Raw genomic sequence first — 21,226 nt, forward strand, 5'->3', positions numbered from 1 at the left:
AGAAACTACTGAAAAACAAAACTGGAAGTGATGCCAACCACCCCAGCGAACCAAGGCATATAAATAACAAGCGGGACAGAACACCAACACTTCACCAGAAGCACACTGACGATGTTACCCAGCAGGGTGATGAAACGTCTGCAATCAAACACACCAGCTCAGTGAGCAAGTCTACAACTTCAGTACAAAATCTAGGTTAGCATTCCAGTGCAACACTGAGGGAGTGCTTCAATGTCAGAAGTTACTCATTTTGGATGCGACGTTAAGCTGAGGTCTTCTTTGCCCTCTCAGGTGAATATAAAAGATCCAAAGGTGCCATATCACTGAAAATAAAGGGAGTTCCCTTGGGTGTCCTGGCTTATTTTTGTCTTTCCCTTGCCCAACTCAACTAAGACAGTTTAGTTAGTCATTATTATGTTGTTGATTGTGGAGCTTTGCTGAGGTTAAATTGGCTGCTGTATTTCCTTCGTTACAACAGTGATTACACTTAAACACAAATTATTGGCCCAACACACATTTAGAATGCCTTAAGATCATAAGAGGCACCAAATAAATAAGTTTCATTTTTTGCTTTTACTCTAGGGGGATGTCTCTGAGACTGTGCGCATCTTTTTTGAGGAGAGTCAAACTTTCCCGCCAGCCCATAAAAGTGTTATGACAATTCAGGAGGTCGAGGCAGCTCTCACGCAACTGTCCAAATTGACTAGGGAGGAAGACCAACAAAAGGAGCTTCAGAATATTGCTGCAAAGTAAGTCTTGGATTTTAGAAATGTCTAGTGTCATGGTGCAGGGCTAAAGTGGATGGTCCATTTTGACCTCCTCCTGAGGTCGCCAATTCAGCTGACTGGTATAATTCCATGTGATATTAAGAAATGGTTAAGCATACTGGATGTAGTAAAGGTTATGATTTCTAAGTAAATCTCTGGTGTAATGGTGAAGACTTGTGCTCCTGTACTGGATGAACTTCTATTCAGGCTATTCTTGTACAGCAGCAGTTGTAGCACTTAACTGATAAAGTGGAAACTTGCCCAGTCCGTGTTTATGTTATGTTGCTTAAAGAACCTTGTACCTTGTTTAAAGAAATCCCTGTAGGTATATCAACAAAACTTAGAATAAATTCCTTCTTCCCCAATCCTTCTAAACTTTGAGTTTTGAACTTTTAATCAATCTGTTCAGGCATGTTATAACACATCAAGGAGAACAGGTAGAACTTGACTAACTTCCAGTGACAGGGACATTGCTGCTGCTCCACGAGAGCCTTCCTTTCCAAGGCCTGTTTCAAAAGGCAGGGCAAATCCGAAACAATCCATTATCAGCCTATCAGTCCATTCTCAGACCTCACCAAAGTGATGGTAAGTATTGTTGACAGTGCTATCAGGTGGCACTTAGTTACTAATGAGATGAGACTGGTGACACTTGATATCAAGGTAGCATTTGACCAAGTATTTCATCAGTAACTTCTTGTAAAATTGGTGGGAATTAAGGAAGGCTCCTCATTGACTGGACCCAAACTTAGTACAATAGAAGTTGTGGCTGTTGGAGGCCCAAGTCTCCCCACCACAGTGTTTCAGGCCCAGCCGTCTCATTGCTGACCCTCTCTCCATCAGAAAGTCAGAATTAGAGATTTTCACTGCTGGTTGTACAATGTTCAGTACTACTGACAACGCTTGTTGATTAGATTTTAAACAGGGCATTGTTCAGACCTGACTAATATTCAGGCTAGGCGGATTAATGTGAGTAATATTTGCAATGACCATCTCTATAAGAGAAAATGTAACCAATGGTTGTTGGAAGCAAATCATCTCATGGAAGCATCCTACTATGTAAATTGACCCCATTCCAGGCTGATGCCAGCATTCCATCTAGACAGCGTATCTAAGTTTGCACGTTTTGTGATGAGGTTTTTTTTGCATGTAACTCTAGAAAATCTGTTATACAGTGAGTTATGGGAATTATGCTGTATTATTAACTTCAAAACACTTGTTGCTGAACAGCTAACTATTCCTGTAATGATTGGTTTTTGTTAAATAATCACGCATCTGTACAGTAAGGAGAGTAGACATTTTGCTGCGCAACCATGACTGGATCTCCCTAAGGCAGTGTTGCATGATATTATGATTTGAGGCTGAAGTGCACCCTTGCTGTAATCCCATAACATAAATTAATTCTTTTTCCAGTTATCAAGACCATCAACTAAAACCTGATATAGGTAAGGGATTTCAACAAGAAGATCTATCAGTCAGGTTTCTTAATAAACACCATCATGGATTTATCACCAAACTAAAACGTATGCAATAGTTAGTTAACATATATAGTCTGTAATTTAGGAATGTAGATATTTGTTCCTTTAAATATCCCCAAAACACACACTCAAGCTTACACCTATGCACTAATTCTTCAGGAAAAGGTATATTTAAAAACTGACTTTTATACACAAATCTTTCAGAAAAAGAACACCTTGACAGATGAGTTTTTCTGGAAGGCAAAAGGTAGAGTAGGATATTCTGTACTTTGTTCCTGTGACATTCTGGCATGTGTGGTTAAGACATTAATCATGAATTGTCTCTGAAACCTTGATAAACATCGCTTGCTCAGGGAATACAATCTTCAGATATTCTTTTAATCACACTTTCAAAAGAACAAATGAATTTCCGTCAATAAGAGTGTTTTCTTTCCAGAAATGAGAAAAACTACTGAGTAATTTGTTCTTAGCAAGCTTTTCTCCAACTTAGCTGATACTTAGCAGACTTTATTCCAACTGAACCAGATAAAACTAGAACTTGTCTAAGCCAGTTTCTGTTTAAACAGTCCAGCAATGTATCGAGCAAAGCAAGCACTTTTCAGGAGTCTTGTGATTTCTAGTATACCTTTTTTACAAGTCCTCCGTGGAGCATCAGAGGCTGAGCGGTGGCCTTATAGAGGTTTGTAAAATCATGAGGGGCATAGATAGGATAAATAGACATGGTCTTTTTCCCAGGGTGGGGGAGTCCAAAACTAGAGGGCATAGGTTTAGGGTGAGGGGGGAAGGATTTAGAAGGGACCTAAGAGGCAACTTTTTCATGCAGAGGGTGGTGCGTATATGGAATGAGCTGCCAGAGGAAGTGGTGGAGGCTGGTATAATTACAAAATTTAAAAGTCATCTGAATGGGTATATGAATAGTAAGGATTCAGAGGGAAATGGGCCAAATGCTGGCAAATGAGCCTAGATTTATATAGGATATCTGGTCAGCATGGACGAGTTGTACCGAAGGGTCTGTTTCTCCGTGCTGTATATCTCTATGACTCTAAATACACAATGAACTTTGAACTTTGAATTACCTTGTTTAAAGAAATCCCTGTAAGTATATCAACAGAACTAAGAATAAATTCCTTCTTTGCGAATCCTTCAAAACTTTGAGTCCTCTAAGCAATGTTAAATATAAAGCATTTTGGTAACAATGCCCAGTGGCATGATTAAGAACATCTTCTCGTAGCTGGAAATGGCTTTGGAGCAGAGAGGAAGATGCAGTTGCCGTGGTCCATTTGTGAACTAATGCCCTACACAGGATTGAGAATGAGGTTCAGCCAAGGGATTTCGAGGAGTTAGTGTCCAAATCAATAAGTAATAATTTAAAGGTAGTAATCTCTGGAATGCTACCAGAGATGTGTGACGATTGACCTAGGGTCAAACAGCTCAGAACTGAATGTATGATTCAAAAGCATTGTGTGTGACATGGGTTTCAGTTCACTAAGCAATGGCACAAATACTTGAGTACGAGGAAGCTGTTCCATTGGCACCTGACAGCACTTGAACTGGACTGAGGCTGGTGACCTGGCAAAACAAATAACTAGCGCTTTAGGCAGGGCTTTAAACAAGTGAATGGGTGTATGGGCTCAGGTTAGAGGAGGGAACTTTTTAAAACCTAAATGTTTTTCTTCAGATAAATCTAAAGGGAAAAGTACAGTTAATAGACCAGTGTAGTAATAAGCAGTGTATGATGGGGCGAAATTGAGTTGAAGAGTAATAGATCAGTGATCAGGACAAACTGAGTGACAGGTTAAAATTAAAGACACTTATTTTGCAAGCATAAAGTTTTTTTTTAAGATAGAGAAATTAATGGCTTAAGTAGTGATAGTTAGTAGTCAATGCGTGGCATTACAGAGACTTGATTTATGGTGACTAAATATTTCTGGGTACTAGGTGCCAAGGTGGGCATGGTGAAACTCTGATGAGACATAACATGAGGACAGTAATGAGGAAGGATCTTGGCTTAATTGTTCAGGAAATAGAATCCTGATGAGTGGAGGTGAGAAACATGGGTTGTAGCTTCCTAATCTGGCATACTGTGATCCAGCAACTTCTGTGGTCTAGCGCCTGCAGTATCTTTGGCATTTTACTGTGCAGCAAGGAACATTTCCAGTTAAACTGCTTTTACATCAGTTAAATAAAGTGCAGCAAGTGAAGTTCCTACCATTTAAATACTGTAAAGTGAGATGGGAGCAGAGAAAGGGAATGGTTTTAAAAGCACCCATACTAACTCTGACACATGATCTCCTGTGGTCTGACAAATGATTTGGTCCAGCAAAGGCCTGGTCCTGAGGCTGCAGATTAGGGAGATGCGACCTATACAGTGGTATAGAAGACACTGTTGCTAGGCCTAAAAATTAACAGTAATGATACTGTCAGACAGAGTTTTATCAAAACATAGAGGAACTTGGAACAAAAGTACTGCAATAGTTTTCACACAAGATGTGGTATAAATAGAAGTATCATGTGAAAGATTGTTGCACAAGGTCTTGTGTGATTAATGGTGATACGTTAGAATGGTCGAGAATTTCTTAAAGGGCAAGAAATGAGCAGGAAGAAGGTTGCAACTTTGCTTTCCTGGAACACTACAAGAATCTGTGTGTAGGCCTCTTACTTGCGATCCATGTTAATGTCTTATATGAGGAGGCAGAGCAATAAACAACCAAATTTGCTGATGGTACAAAGATAGGTAAAAATGTAAACCATGAAGACACAGGAAGTATGCAAAGTGTTACAGGTAGGCGGACAACCACGGTGTATAATGTAGAGAAATGTGCAGTTAATTAACTTTGGGAAGAACAGGAAAACAGTTGGAAACTATTATAATGTTAATGATTTGAAGGATTCAGATGTCCTTCACTTAGGAGGGTAAATCGCATGTTTGCATTTTATTACAGGAACGTGCCATTACTCACTGAAGTACGTTATAGCCCAACAGGTTTATTTGAAAACACAAGCTTTCGGAGTCTTGTTCCTTCCTCGGGTGTTAGTGAGAGAGGTAGTATCAGATACAGAATTTATAATTTATAATTATGTGTCTAATACTACCTCTCTCACTAACACCTGAAGAGGGAACGAGGCTCCAAAAACTTGTGCTTTCAAATAAACCTGTCGGACTATAACCTGGTGTCTTGTGATTTCTGACTTTGTCCACCCAGACCAACACCGGCACCGGCACCTCCACGTCATCACTGAAGTAGTACATTGGAAATCAAGCGCCACTATTCTCAGAGCTGCCACAAATGTGAAAAATTGATTAAACCATCTTATTGCCCAATTTAATGCAATTGTTTTTTTCAAATAAAAAAAAGTGAAATAACTCCAGAGGCCAGTATCCCATCACCATGTCACACTTAATTTACACATGCATAGTACTTGACACTGGTCTGGCTTCCTCTGAGCCAGCTCTCAGAATGAGTAGAACCTCTGACACTCCTGTTTTATATCTGTCAGCCAGGGCTCCCTGATTGGACCAGGTTAACAGCCCCAATCAAGGAACGCATAGTCTGTGATATCCACCTGACTGATCTCATTACAATCACTACAAAATGCACACCAGGTTTTATCATTAAGACAACAATAACAATTTATTGTAATCAAACTGGTTTTAACCAATAGCAAGAAAGAAACATGAATTGTTAGCTAATAATCCTAAAACTTAAGTTCTACCCATTTAAAGAAAGTCTGTATGCGTCGAAATAGAGACAAAACAAGACACAAGTATTATGGGTGGGGGAGAGAAACATCAGAGAAGTACCATTCTGGCACCAGTTTAGATCACATGTCAATGAGCCATTTTCTTTTGCCTCCTTCCAATTGTTTGCTGATGGGATGAGTTTGTTTGCACTGATGCTGTCTTTTATTCATTCATTCATTCATTCATTCAGAATTTGAACCTTTCAGTGTCTCTGAAGGAAGCTGTTTACTGGGAGATGGTTAGTGAGGACACCTACTGGGAGATTTGTTATTTCTCCATACGGAAGGCAGGAGAGAGAGAAAGATTGAGGTGCTTTCTCTTTGCAGGCTGGATTGCCTGTTGTATGCATATACAACAGCAGTCACTTACTAAGGAACAAATCAAGTGATGATTGCCATACTGGACCCTCCCGAGTTCACAATGACTGGTCGATTGAAAAACCAATCAAAGTCCAGACTCTGAGCAAAACTACATGTGTGCACACACGCACAATTGCAAATACTCACAGTAATTTGCTCTTAAAAATGCAAGGTCGCCTTCCACAATTTCCTTGATTTAAAGTAGTACCTTTCTATTTTTTTAGTCTGAAAAATAAAAGTAGTCTTTTTATGAGGGCTAATGTACAGGAGTAAAGGATCATTTCTGCAATTTCATTGTAGTTTTGGTGAGACCATATCTGGTGCACTTCCAAATGTTGGAAGAATTTACTGGCCTTACGTTGGGTACTATAAAAGTTCACTACATGGATCCCTGGGATGAGAGAGGAGATTAAGTTGAGTGAGCTTGTCATCTCTGTACTTTTGATGACTGAGAGGTTATTGCAGTGAAATATACAAGATTCTAAGGGGGCTTGACACATAAAATGCTGTGAGGCTGATCTCACTGAAGAGTCTGTAACAAAGTCACAATGCCTCAGGGTAAGAGATCAACCCTTTATATCTGAGGAGTAGTTGTTTCACTGAGGATTCAGATTCTTTGTAATTTTGTATCTGTCCTGGAGAGCTATGGATGCTTAGTTGTGGAGTGTAATACTCTAGGAGAACCAAGAAATAAGAAGACTTGGGTGAGAAAGTGAGATTGTGGTTGAAGTTCAGTCATGATCCTGTAGGACAGTGGAGCTGGATCATAGAACTTTATGACCTACTCATGCTTTTATTCCTTGTGTCCTTGTGAATAGAACTGATGTGTGCCCTCTTGTGCCTTGCAGATGCACAGCCAATGATCTGAAATGCATTATAAGGTTGATCAAGCACGATCTAAGAATGAATTCTGGAGCAAAACATGTGTAAGTGTCTATTGATTTTTAATTCTGTAGCTGTATGTTTAAAGTTGTATTTTAATATGTCTTTTTCATTTAATTGTGAATCTTTTTATTTGAACTGTCCTGAGCACTTGAGTTTCTTAGCTGCAAAATAAAGTAATTTTATTTCCCTTCTGTGTGTCATTCCTGAACTGAGAGAGTGTATAGGTGATTAATTGTGCAACAAAGACTCTACACTAATCTAGAATTGATTAATATAGAGTGTGGCAAACAAAGGTACCAGCTCTGGCTGGTGTCTGTGTAGTTACGAGCAGTTGACTGACCTTGGTAATTGTTGTTCCTTCAGGGATTCATTATCAATTTAGGAAAGAGATTTTAGAAATTTTTGCTGTCTCATAATGTTGAAAAGATTTTAATATGTTCTGTACTTTAAATTCCCATCATTAAATGGGTTTCTTCAAGCTTTTATACACACCTTCTGTAATGCCTAATCTCTCACAGGTTGTTGTCAGGCATCTGGATTTTAGCCTTGTTAACGGATTTCCATGTTATCTTGCTGCTTTCTGTAAATGGCTTCGAAACACGACTCCGTTTCATCCATTCCCTTGTTTTTGAAAAATTCTAATTTCCAATCTTGCTAGGTCTCATTATTACAAAATAATTAGCACCCCATTGTTGCAATACCATTTTCGTTCACAAGTTACAATGCAAGGTTCACCAGTATGGTTTTGCTTTGAAGCATTAATGCTTCTGTTTTCCCAGCTGCGTTGCAATATTATTTTCTTTGTGCATTTTTTTGCTGTCTTCAGTAGTTGGAAAATGCTTGGACACTATTCAAACTATTAATTCCCTTCTGTTCTACACTTCTGGCATCGACTGTTTAGTCATGTTTTACTCTGCTTCTTTTGGACAGGTTACACTTTTTATAGGTTTCCTTTTTCTACAAGTCTTCTGTAACCAATTGTCATTTCACCTACCCCTTTTAGAAAGAAAAAGAACATGTAGAAATTTCATGGCTTCTCCCCAGCTTTTTCACAGCTCCAAGCTGTTCAACTACCTGGGAACCAGGCTCTGTTGCTGCTAAGGGTTTAGAGTAGATTTGTAGCTCGGGTTGTGGATGTTGTGGTTGGTTGGCTCACCGAGCTGGATCGTTACTTTTCCGCAGAAGTTTCATTACCCTGCTGGGTAACATCATCAGTGCAGCCTCCGATGAAGCGCTGTTGTGTTTTCCCGTCTGTTATTTAAACTCTGGAGTCCGTTGAGCTCAAATAAATAACAGGTGGGAAAACACAACGGTGCTTCATCGGAGGCTGCACTGATGATGTTACCCAGCAGGGTAATGAAACGTCTGTGGAAAAATAACAAACCAGCTCGGCGAGCCAACCAACCACAACATCTGTTGCTACCATGGTTTGCCCTCCTCTTGAACTAGTCCCTTAATTGTGGCCTCACCTGTTCTTTCAGGACCTTTATTTATTTTTTGTATCTGTTCAGCAAATTCTGGATTGTACTCTAAGTGTTCAAAATTTGGAATTGTATTGCAATATTTCAACCTACTTTATTTGTGGGCTGTTTTTCCAGATGTCTTCAATTTTCGTATTACTAGCTCTGTTTGATTGGTGTGTTCACGAAATGAGGTTGTAGCCTTGCTCGCTGAGCCAGCGTATTTGATTGTAGACGTTTCGTCATCGTGCTAGGTAACATTGTGCGCCTCCGGTGAAGCGTTGGTGTTCTGTCCTGCTTGTTATTTACATGCCTCGGTTTGCTGGGGTGGTTGGCATTACTTCCGGCTCTCTTTTTTCAGTGGTTGTAATGTCAATCACCCCAGCAAACCAAAGGGCATATAAATAACAAGCAATACAGAACATCAGTGCCTCACGGAGGCACACTGACTATGTTATCCAGCAGGGTAACAAAACGTCTGCAATCAAACACACCGGCTTGGCAAGGAAGGCTACAACCTCATCCACAACCCAAGAAAGATATCTTCTCAAAAACTTTAGTGTTCACGAAATGCACCAACTTCACTGATCATTCTTTAAGTTGTTAACCAGGTTGTAAGTACCTTTTTTTTCCCTGCTGATTTCATTTAGGTTGGATGCCCTTGACCCCAATGCTTATGATGCATTCAAAGCTTCACGTAATTTGCAAGATGTGGTTAACCGTGTCCTCCAGAATCAACAAGAATCTGAACACGTGCCAGGTTTGAAGAAGATTCTTAGCATCAAGGCCAATCTTCTAACCCCAGTACAGCCTATGCTGGTAAGAATCAGATGCCAGCCTCAGCTCTCTTTCTATCCCCAAACTGGGCTTTCTATATCAACATTAATTTGTCCAAACCAATATTAAATACAGTTAAAGGAATGCACATGCATTATAAATTTAACACCAGGCTGTGATAAGTGGTGTAATTTGTGGGGGATATGCTTTTGTTTTCATGCCAACGCACTCTGATTCAGACGAGAGATGGTCAGGCTGAATTTTATGTTGGGTTGTGTTGGAAACAGAAGTTGGGACCCTATTCTAGATATGTGATTTAACTTGCTTTCTTTCAATGAATTTGTTTAGTAAGTATCAGTAAAGATGACCATGCAACTCCCACATTATCAAAAAAAAATCCATCTGGTTCGCTGATGTTCTTTAGGGAAGGTAATTTCTTTGCAGAATCCAGGCTATATGTGGCCTTCGACAATATGATTAACTGTGAACTGCCATTGGAATTATCTAGCAAGTTCAGAAGATGGCTCATCATCTTTTTCTCAAGGAAAATTAGGGCCTGAGCTGTAATCTCTTAGCAGGTGACTAAACCTGAACAAGGTTACCCAGAGCACATGTTGCTCTTCATGAGGAGAACATTACTAACCTATTGCATTGTGTAAAATAAACCCAAAAGAAAATGTTTAATTTTGATAGAAGTGTCCTATGAAGGGTACTTCGTTGTTACTGTAATTTAATTCTTTTTAATTTCCCCGCAAATTTCGAAAGAAAACTAATCTTGTTTTTGCATTTCAGGCAGAAGCTTGCAAATCGATCGAATATGCCATGAAGAAATGCCCAAACGGAATGTATGCAGAGATCAAGTATGATGGGGAGAGAGTTCAAGTACATAAAAATGGGGACACCTTCCAGTATTACAGCAGAAGCCTGAAACCTGTGTTGCCACATAAAGTGAGTAATTCCTTCCTCTTTCCAAAGGAACAAGCTTTCATCCTTCTCAATCTATTTCTGTTCACCTCTCCCTCTCTGCACATTGTTGCCCCCTCTAACCTTTCGTTCCTGTCGAAAGACCTTGAATGATTTTATCCCAATTTCGTTGCATATCTTTCCTGAAATTCCATGTTTGAGCTCTCCAGTTAGGTTTCTGTCTCTGCCATAGTACTGAAACAGCTCTATCAAAGCCATGTTTGACATCCTTATGTGACTGTAATAAAGGCAGATTATCCTTCCTCAACCTTCTCTGTTTTCAACAGTCTTTGACATAGCCAATCATATCATCTTTCTCCAGTTAAGGATGTACATGCGTTGGAGCAATTCAGAGAAAGTTTACTAGACTAATGCATGGAATGGGCAAGTTGTATTGAGGAAAATTTGGACAGGCTAGGGATTGTAACCATTGGATTTTAGAACATTAAGGTGACTTGATTGAAACACAAAGTCCTGAGAGGCATTGACCGGGTAGATGTGGAGAGGATGTTCCCTCTTTTGGGGGAATCTACAGCTAGGGATCAGTCTTTAAAAGTAAGAAGCCACCCATTTAAAACCGAGATTAGACAATTGTTTTTTTTTAATCTAAGGGTCATGAGTCTTTGGAGCATTCTCATTGTGAAAAGGTCATGGAAGCAGAGACTAGTTCTGAGGAAGGGTCACTGGAACCGAAATGTTAACTATATTCTTTCCTTCACAGATGCTGCCAGACCTGCTGAGCTTTTCTAGCAACTTTGTTTTTGTTCATAGAAGCAGACTTTGAGTATTTTAAGGCTGGGGCAGGTAGATTCTTGATAAAAGGTTGAAAGGTTAACAGGAGGACAGCAATGCGGGTTTGAGCTTATAATCAGATCAGTTATAATTTTGTTGAATGATGAAGTAGGATCAAGCGGATGTATGACCAACACTTAAATAGCTTCTCCCAATCTCTCACCCTTTCCTCTAATGTTCCTAGGATCTGTTCTTGTCACCTCTTTTCTACTTCTTGTTTCTGCAGTGAGCTTATGTGTAAAATCACTCTCACCTTTCACACAGATACTGACAAAATGTTCAGATTTAACTCGCTACCACCTTTTCTCGATCCTCTCTATTGTCCCTAAATTATTAGACTGCATTTCTAGGTGAATCGAAATTTCCGCCTATTAAATATTGGGTGACTGAAGTTGCTGTCTTTGATCCCTATAATAATCATCGCTCCCAATTGAGCGACTCCATCTTTCTTCCTGACAGCTATTTTGATGCTCAACCAGACTGTTCATTTTGACCTGAGGTGAGCTCTGTCGGGTATTGCTATTGTCAAGACTGCCTGTTTTTATACCTGATTCAGATTCTCTGCATTTGTTCACCTCCAGGCTTTACTCTTCTAAAGTACATCTGGCTGGCCACGCTAATTCTACCTTCCATAAACGCAAGGTCATTAAAAGCCTTGCTGCTTGTGTATTAACTCATCAAATGCCATTCCTCTCCCCCCACCGCCTAGCCCCATCCATGTGCTCATTGAGCTACACTGGCCCCTGATTAAGTGGATGCTTGATTTTAAAATTTTCATGCTAGCTTTCACGTCTCTCCATTACCTTGCTCCTTCTGATCTCTAATCCGCTCTGGCTCCACAATCTTCAAAAATCTGTTGTCCTTTGATTCTGTTAGCCTAGCTACCTGGACTGAATGCTTTCCCTACTCAACCTCTTACTCCTTTACTTTCCTTCCATCTTTTTAAGGCACTTCTTAACGTGCAAGTGTTTGACCAATCTTTTGGTTGTCTGTGCTAATATCTCTCTATATGGTTCAGTGTCTTATTTTGTTTTATAATGCCTCTGTGAGATGCCTTGGGATGTTTAATTTTGTGCTATATTCTAACAGCAACTCTTATTTGTATGAAAACATCTCACCTGGACCAGGGAAATCCAAGAAGCATCTATATATTCTCAGTTACCTCACTTGTTTTTATTTCTCTCTGACTCACTTTTCTGTGCTTCTCTTAAAAGTTGACTATGTATTTTTGTATTAATTTCATCTCCCTGCTAAGTGTAACAGTACACTGTGGAGGTCAGGCTTATCCTAGCAACGACTGTGATCATGAAAACTCTTGGTTACATCTATACACCTGTATAGATTTAATTTGAGGAGGACTCCTATCTCTATACATGTCGGGTTGGGCTGACCATCCTTTGACTTGCCTCACTTGGACAGCACGATAGCTCAGTAGTTTGCACTGCTGCCTCACAGCACCAGGGACCTATTCCAACCTTGGGCGACTGTGTGCAAATTCCACACAGACATTCTCCCAGTGTCTGCGTGGTTTTCTTCCGGGTGCTCCGGTTTCATTCCACAATCCAAAGATGCGCAGGTTAGGTGGATTGGCCATGCTAAATTGCCCATAGGGTCCAGGGATGTGCAGGCTAGGTAGATAAATCATGGGAAATGCAAGGTTTTACAGGGGTAGGGTAGTGGTGTGGGTCTGGATGGGATGCTCTTTGGAGGGCTCAATCGGCTAAATGGCTTGCTTCCACACTGTAGGGAATCTATGATTTAAGCATGTTTCTTCTAGTCAGTAATGTCAGTAATAAAACTAACTGGGATTAACAAAATCATGAAAATAGACCAATATTGGGATTCTTGAGCAAATTGGCAGGGCTGTCCGCCCCTGAGCTTGTTTAGTTGGGTTTATGTGGTTTGTTAGTAAATCATAGGCTTGTCCTTCTCACAATTAATGTTGAACAGATGAAGTTCAATCAGAAACGGATGATATTGGAATAAATCTGGTATCAACAATTTATAATTTTGATATTTGGTTTATTTTGCTGACCATGTTATAATATTAAAACTTTATTATGCTTTACTAATGAGAAAAAATGAACCTGCATCCACACAAATTCAGGTCAATCTACTTTGTGCTCAGCTAAAATGAGACTTGAACTTCTGCCCACTGACTCAATCAGTTGAGACTACACACTGCGGCAAGTTGATAACACAGTGTATGTTCCAAAGTTCCGGTTTGATGAAGGTGGACCAATTCTGCTGACTTACATTGTTGCAAAAACAATTTTGTCTTTTTCATGTATTTTTTTTTCTTCCAGGTTGCTCATTTTAGAGATTATATTCCCAAAGCTTTTGTAGGCGGCGACAGCATGATTTTGGATTCCGAGGTGCTGCTGATTGATACACAGACTGGAAAACCACTCCCTTTTGGAACACTGGGTGTCCATAAGGTAATGTGATTGAAGGATCCAGGTTTAATGTGTTCCCATAACATTTATGATGATCTAATGCTTGTTACACAGAGGTGTTGGAGGTTTGCAGTTAAATACATTGAATTTCAGCATTCCTGCGCAAGAATTGGAAATATTTTTTAAAAATTCTTGCCATTCCTTTCTGCTTCTGGTTAAAAACATTTATTTGTGCCGAAATGCGATTTCTAAGTTTAGGCAAGACTTTTGACAAGTAGTCACTAAAGTGGAAGAGCACCAGAGGGCTTTTCTCTTATTAGAGAGATGACTGGTGGTGGTTTAACTTGAGGGTCACCATGCCTCTCGCGAGGTTGAGAAGGCAGGACCTCAGCCAGTGCAGGAATTGAATCCACACTGTTGGCTTCACTCTGCATCAGAAACTGACCATCCTGCCAACTGAGTTATCTGACTCTTAAGTAACCATTAATTTTTTTGACGAGTTCAGTCACAGACCATGGAGGGCTATTTGGTTGCATCTGATCTTTTCCAGCATGGGGTCATGAGCAAGCAGTGAAAAAAATTGGGTAGTTTCTGTCCAACCCCCTCTCAAACCCTAGCTGTGAGGCCAATGGTCACCGCCTCTACATTATCACTGGCTGAGTTCGGCAAACTGTATTCAGTCCAGCAATTGAATTTAGAACCTATTAGTCAATTTGTCAATTCATGTGTTTAACTACAAAGCTTTTGGAGGAGAGGTTTTAAACCTCAAAACTTAAAGATGCAGTATTCAAAACTTTTAATGTATTACAAGAGGTCCCCGATTTACAAACACCTGTCTTATGAGTGCTATTATTAACTTTAAGGATTTGACTTGCAAATGTATGCTCATATTTACGAGCAGTTACTCTATAATGTACTATATTGTGTTCAATTTGCATGCAAATTGATTTATGAACATACTCGGGAAATTAACCCGTTCTTAACCCAGGGACTGCTTGTATTTGAAGAGGGATGTTGACTGTAGACAATGAAGCATCACTTTATAACAATTCAAAGTAATGAATACAACACTTATGTACCTGATAATTTCTAACTTTGGACGATCTGAGAGGGTAAACAACTTGGTGTCCAAGTGATATCTAGGATAGATGACAGGACAGCAGGGCCTAGAATCAGTTCATCTGTGGTTGTGCTACTTTGGTCAAGAAACACAGTTCATCTCATCTTTAATCATCATGGTCTGTCTGTCTGTCTCTCCACCCCCTCTGTTCCCCCACTCCCCACTCCGTGCTCGCTTGTGCTCACTCTCTCTCTCTCTCTGTCTCTCTCGCACTGTCGCTTGTGCTACCACTCTCTCACTCACGCTACTGTGCTCTCTCTCACTCCCCCACCCCTGGTCAAGTAATGTCTTGATTTTAAACTTCCCATCCTTGTTTACATGTCCCCCAGTGTTCTCACTTCTTCCTATCTGTGTAATCTCCAGGCTTCCAGCTTTTTATAGCTTTAGCTCCTTGGCCTAGCTGGAAGGAATTCCAAATGAGGTACTCAGTCCTGACCATTATCCAGTATGTGCACCTGAACAGATTTGGCCCACGTAAGGTGCATCCTGTTGTTCTGTTTGTTGAGGATGTATAAGCTTACGTAGAAAATGACCACTTGGTTGAGGTAGTAAAATGCTGCTGGCAGTGAAATTGTACCTCACTTACTGTCTGTGCCTTAGTTCTGAGGGATGTAGTTTGGAATACTGTTTTTTGTTTAGATTCTTTAGCAATTAGTAGAGCTAGAATTGTATGCACCAAACCATTTGCATTCTATTTTCTTCTGTTCCAGAAAGCTGCTTTCAAAGATGCTAATGTCTGCCTTTTTGTCTTCGACTGTATCTATTTCAATGGAGTCAGCCTCATGAACAGGTCTGTACATCTCCTATCAAACCAGCATCCAGCTGAAATTCCTTATGATTCTGGATCTTAACAGACAATGGAGATGATTATGTAGTTAAATGATTTTATGTTGTGTACAGAATGGCTGTTGACTGTCATGTTTTCAATGCTACGATCCCAAAAATAAATTATCCAGGTATTCAAAGTCTTTTTCATCAAAAAAAAACAAACACTAGCTATCTCTGATCACCATCCTTGGGAACACTGGCACATATTATTCTTGATATTGCTCCAGATTGTGAAAGGTTTGGATATCATAATATGTTGCTTTGGGTGACTTGGAAATTTGGGTTTCTATTTTAAAATATAGTGTCTCTATGGCTTTCATCATCTTTACTTGTTAGAAGTGCAGTTTACTATGGAAGGATGAATTAGACTGGCAACTAGCATTCAAAAAAATCACGGATGTTTTTAATATCTTTTCTAGACCAATCAGTGAACGAAAGCAATTCCTTCATGACAACATGGTTGAAATTCCCAATAGGATCATGTTTTCCGAGATGAAGCACGTGACTGTAAGTATAGTCTCATTTTAAGTGCAACTTTATACAAATGGTTTTTCAATATAGCGGTAACCATGACTGATGTGTCAAGGGAGCACCAATTTAGTTGAAGCTTCTTCTAAACAGGGAGTTGGTCATCCAACAGGACACACAAGGATCTTGAAAAGGTGATTGGATGGAGGAAGGGAATTACTTCATGCTCGATTTGTGTAATGTAGCACTCTCGACGTAGAACTATAATGATGAGTGTGCTGCTAGGAATTTGGGTCTGGCATTGTACATATCACGGAAGCTTTCTCTCCAATAATTACTTTCTTTCCTGAGTTCCTAATCTGCAATTCCATTATATAATGTCTGTGCCAGTGGTGGAATTTATAATATCAGCTCAAAGTCTTTGTATCTCCTGACATATACTTAAACGCTGGGCAGGTTGTACCTGTTCGTTATTGCTTCTTACTTCATGTTCTTATGTTGGCGGTTATTTTGTTTTTCTGATACTTTGACATAACCTAGTCACTAAATGCTCTCTACTTTAACTGTTTCTGCTACTGTATTATTATCAGTGGTGCAATGGGCTGCAGTGAGGTTTCTCTCAAGGTGTTGTAACCTACGTGAACAGACCTCTGTCAGATATCATACATATCCCACCATACACGTAAATGTGTGCTGTCATAATATTTGCTAAAAATAATACATAAATGCAACTTTGAGGGAACATTGCTCACTCTGTCCCCCTTCTGCCTTCCATAAAATGCACCTCTATAAACGAAAGCTTTTAGTCACCCTTCCTAATTTCTAACAGCCCCATTTTATGACTCAGTGCTGCTACCTGAAATGCATTAGATAAATGCAAGGTCTTTTTTGCCCCCAATGCTATTACTGCACACACTTTGATTTCTGCTGGTCTCTACCTAAACATCAAGCTTTTGAAGTATGTTGGTTGTCTTAAACACGAAATAGTAACAGAAAATGGAAGCCAAGATTGTAACTTCATTAATCTAATAACCGCTGTAGAACTATCTGTTAAGAAATACTAACATAATCCTGACATTTTTAAAATGTAACCTTCTAGTAACTCTATTCTGACAGGCTATGTTGTAGAATATATCTGTCTCACTGTTTATTAAGCCCATATATTGTTGTCTTATTGAGCTAATCTTGGTTTTTTTCACATCACTTCACATTTAAATTCTTTCCTAGCCTATGGAGTTAGACATTTGACAACTTGTAGAGGTCAGTGTTCTGTTAAATAACTCTGCAAGCACCTTAATTCACTCTGAACTGACAATGCTATTCTCTGGAGTAAATGCTCACCAATCTCTCTTTGACCCAAGTAAATACTTACAGTCAAACAGTTTGTTTCAATTTAGCAGTGATAAAGAAAGAAACTGCTCTTGTGACCAACTCTGTAGCTAATCGGTCCACTTGATAAAGCGTGTAAACATCTCATTGACTCTCTTTTAAGAAAAAAAATCTTCTATCCTGCTTTGGTAGAGGGCCTCTGATTTGAGAGAAATGATCAATCGAGTTATTCAAGAGGGCCTGGAAGGACTCGTACTGAAAGATGTTAAGGTGAGATATTCTCAGTGTGGGTTTTTACCAATGGTCCTGTCTTCTGGAAGTGGACAGAATTGACTGGGATTGACAAGTGCTAATATGTGCGTGAAAATTATCTCCAAATAATTGAGTAATGCATGTTTCCACATTGCCAGGTGTGTGTGTGTGATTATTTTTTTTTTTGAAAATTAATGATTGAATTGTGGGTGTCAGTGGCAATGCAGTATTTATTGCCCATTTCTAATTATCCTTGTACAACTGAGTGGTTTGCGAGGCCACTGCTGATGGAGGTTAAGAGTTGACCACAGTACTGTGTGACTGAAGTCAAATCTTGGATGGACGTGCAAATCTCACCATGACTCTTAGCCAACATTGTACAATCGCTACATCTTCGGTTCCATTGTCTTCAAAAGGTATTTGATCAGTTTAATGTTATAATTTCTCTGGACTCTTGTTTCACTTCAGTTAATCTCTCCATGTTCTCCTTTTGTTTTGCTTTCAGTTCCTCTCCAGGTATAGATTGTCCGCTTTCTTTATCCGTCCTTTTTCTTGGCAAAGTTTTGGAGAAAGTGCCACGTTTTGATTCCCCTGAGTCAATTTACTAAACTCCATCCCTCAAGCCCCAATAACCTTTTCTGCAGCAAGTCCTTGGCCTTTTATAGCAATCAGTTAGACACCATAGGAATGTGGGCTGAATGGTCTTAATCCATGCTATCCTAATTTGTCACATGTTGGAGTTGTCGTTTAAAGGCATGTAATATATGGTGAGGGAGAGATCACTGCAGACCATGCAAAGGGAAACTCGATCAATTCCTCCCTGAGAGGACAGTGTTGGTTCCAGGGAAGGGAGTTAGTGATCTGTTTAATTTGGGTTTTATCAGGTGTAGCAGTGTTCTCCTTATGACCTCTCTTTTAAGATGTTTATTCAATGTCCTATCTCTGGAGGGTACAGCCACGGCCACATGTTATTTCCCTAATGCCCCTGGCTTCCGAGCAATGTTAAAGTGCAGAACACCCCAAACTTAGTTTCTTGATACCCAAATAACCCCGAACAAGGAAACAATCAACCAAACATTCCCCACAACCCCCAAGAGACATCCAGGTTGGAGGGGGTGGTGTGGAAGAAGTCATGACACTTGAGGAATGAAGAGGATCTTACAAGGCAGCAGTTTTTATGAAGGATCAGCTTCCAAGGGCACTGATCGTCATCTGAACCTTTTCCACGCTCAGCTAGTGACAAAACAAGTGGGATTGAGGGTGATGGGGCTGGAGGGGGCCTGTCAGGAAACACACGCTTCGATGACCAGGGACACACACGATCAAAGTGAGCATTGCCCATGAGGGCCACATTACTGCTTGCCCCGAATCTGATGGGCAGAGCCATCAATCAGGACAGAGCAGGATCCACATCCAACTTAGTCTCCTGTGTTTGGTTCTAGTGCTGGTGCCCATGAATAACTCACTTTCACCAATTTGCCCTCAGAACTGGACCCTGTTCCCTTGCAGCGCCCACACTTCTCTCTCGGAGTCCCAGTTGGATTGAGTCCAGCCGTGTGTGCGTGGAGGTTGTCGGAATGAAAACTGAAGACTCCCTCACAGAAAAGTAGGGTCGTCTTTAAATCCCAACCAACATGGCCTTCTCAGTGAGCTCCTGAAATCAGCCCGGTAGTATTCAACACCAGAATGTACGGTGTGAGGTCAGGGAAGGGTTAACTAGAGCCACCATCTGCTGTAATGTTCTGGAGTATCCTGGAGGTCAGGCAACTTGGAGTAACAGGATCTTGGAACTTTGGGCATCCTGAAGTGATGGAAAATGCTGAACAGATGTAGGACTAACTTAAATAATGTGTATGAGGAACCTCCAGTGTTTAGGACTCCTCTATCCCAGCCAAGTGGCTATTGCTACATTCTAATTACAGGGCATCTTGCATGCAGATCTACTTATATATTTGAGAAGTTTTGAAATAAGCAGCTGGAACTAAAATGGTTTAAGTTCTGAAATTTTGCTATCTTGCATAAATGTTCTAATTCTAACTAAATTGCTTTCTATGTTTAGAGTCTATATGAACCAGGCAAACGTCATTGGCTGAAAGTAAAGAAGGATTATCTCAATGAAGGTGCGATGGCTGATACTGCGGACCTCGTGGTGCTGGGAGCATTCTATGGGCAAGGAAATAAAGGTAATGGTGGCACTTGCATCAAATCAAATGTTTAAACTGCTTGTTGTTTAACAGACTTCACCTCTGGATTATTGAACTGTACAGTTAAGTTAACCTCAATGCTGTCTTCCAAAAGCCACCTAAAACCATTTTCTAATAAAAGCTTATGGGGATGCCGCAAGCCCTATGTTAAGTAAGTTGAGCGTGAGTATGGAGAGAGATTTGAGCAATAAAGCAAGGCTTAATAAGGAAGGCACAATTAGTGAGTATTTAATTTGTAACTATATACACATACACTTTACCAGCAGAGTTACACGTGAGCAGTTGACTTTATTTATTGCTTCTGTCCCTGACTAGGAATGCTGGAACAAATTTTAACATCCTCTTAGTTGCGCTGGTTTAAAAAAAATCCTAAAATTCTGTGGTGCCAGGAACAGACCTGACCTTAGACAAGTGCTGTTTACTATCTAGGTAACTGTGGGTCAGTGGAGTTAATGGATTCCTTGGACTGGTTTCAGGTGGGATGATGTCCATTTTCTTGATGGGTTGCTATGACCCTGATTCTTCACAGTGGTGCACAGTAACCAAATGCGGAGGTGGCCATGATGATGCGACATTGGCACGCTTACAGAATGAACTGGATATGGTGAAAATAAGCAAGGTAATACATTGTTGGAAATATCACATGTTCTTTCCCCATGTGTTATGAAATATTAAACAATTCTATAGAATTCTAAAATTCAGTTTGGATCTTGTTATAGCTGTTTAAATAAATGTTCTTTTGGTGCAGGATCCAAGCAAGGTGCCAGCATGGTTAAATGTCAGTAAGAACTACGTACCTGACTTTATTGTCAGAGATCCAAAGGTAGGTTTATGAACTGTTTCTGAACTAGATATTGCCATAGACTTGCCTCTCATAAATGATGTCTTGAGTGTTGGATGAAATATTCCTGTGTCTTCTAGCCATTTGGCTAAAAGTTGAGGCCATTTCTGTTTTGGATTTGATTTAGTCCTGCATGAAAAAAACAATGTCTTTTGGGCACTTCAGGAGAATTCTGCACGTCAGCCTGGTTCCTTCTTTGGCACGTTTCTGAAGACATGAGTTTATTTTTCTGGTTTTAACCTTCTAATGGACACAGCAAACACTGCTTTCTGTCTGTGTTACAGAAAGCACCAGTGTGGGAAATCACTGGGGCTGAGTTTTCTAAATCTGAGGCGCACTCTGCAGATGGAATCTCAATTCGGTTTCCACGGTGTACACGTATTCGTGATGACAAAGACTGGCAAACGGCAACCAATCTTCCTCAACTCCAGGTAAATAAGATCGTGGCATTGGTTTGTATCCGAAAGAAAGCGGGCACAAACGTTCAAATTGACTAACTGGCAGGGTGTCCTAGGACAGTCCTTCTCGGACGTTTTTCCCTCTGTGGCCCTGCTGCAAGGTTTGAAGA

General features: G+C 40.1%; 1 protein-coding gene across 2 annotated transcripts in view; it reads left to right on the top strand.

Annotated features, from left to right (window-relative positions):
- The window catches only part of lig3 (ligase III, DNA, ATP-dependent), a 49,693-nt gene that overhangs the window by 15,099 nt on the left and 13,368 nt on the right, over positions 1–21,226 (top strand). The window contains exons 6-17 of one of the 2 annotated variants that reach the window (XM_020513462.2): positions 583–749; positions 7,192–7,269; positions 9,339–9,507; positions 10,258–10,413; positions 13,527–13,658; positions 15,447–15,526; positions 15,984–16,071; positions 17,554–17,631; positions 19,673–19,796; positions 20,294–20,436; positions 20,566–20,640; positions 20,943–21,089. In XM_020513462.2, the coding sequence (XP_020369051.2) occupies positions 583–749; positions 7,192–7,269; positions 9,339–9,507; positions 10,258–10,413; positions 13,527–13,658; positions 15,447–15,526; positions 15,984–16,071; positions 17,554–17,631; positions 19,673–19,796; positions 20,294–20,436; positions 20,566–20,640; positions 20,943–21,089 (1,437 nt within the window). The remainder of the gene's footprint in view (positions 1–582; positions 750–7,191; positions 7,270–9,338; positions 9,508–10,257; positions 10,414–13,526; positions 13,659–15,446; positions 15,527–15,983; positions 16,072–17,553; positions 17,632–19,672; positions 19,797–20,293; positions 20,437–20,565; positions 20,641–20,942; positions 21,090–21,226) is intronic. The other variant, XM_048612559.1, reaches the window with a different exon arrangement.

Source organism: Rhincodon typus, chromosome 26 (genome assembly GCF_021869965.1).
Source record: "Rhincodon typus isolate 14 chromosome 26, sRhiTyp1.1, whole genome shotgun sequence".
NCBI classification, from domain to species: domain Eukaryota; kingdom Metazoa; phylum Chordata; class Chondrichthyes; order Orectolobiformes; family Rhincodontidae; genus Rhincodon; species Rhincodon typus.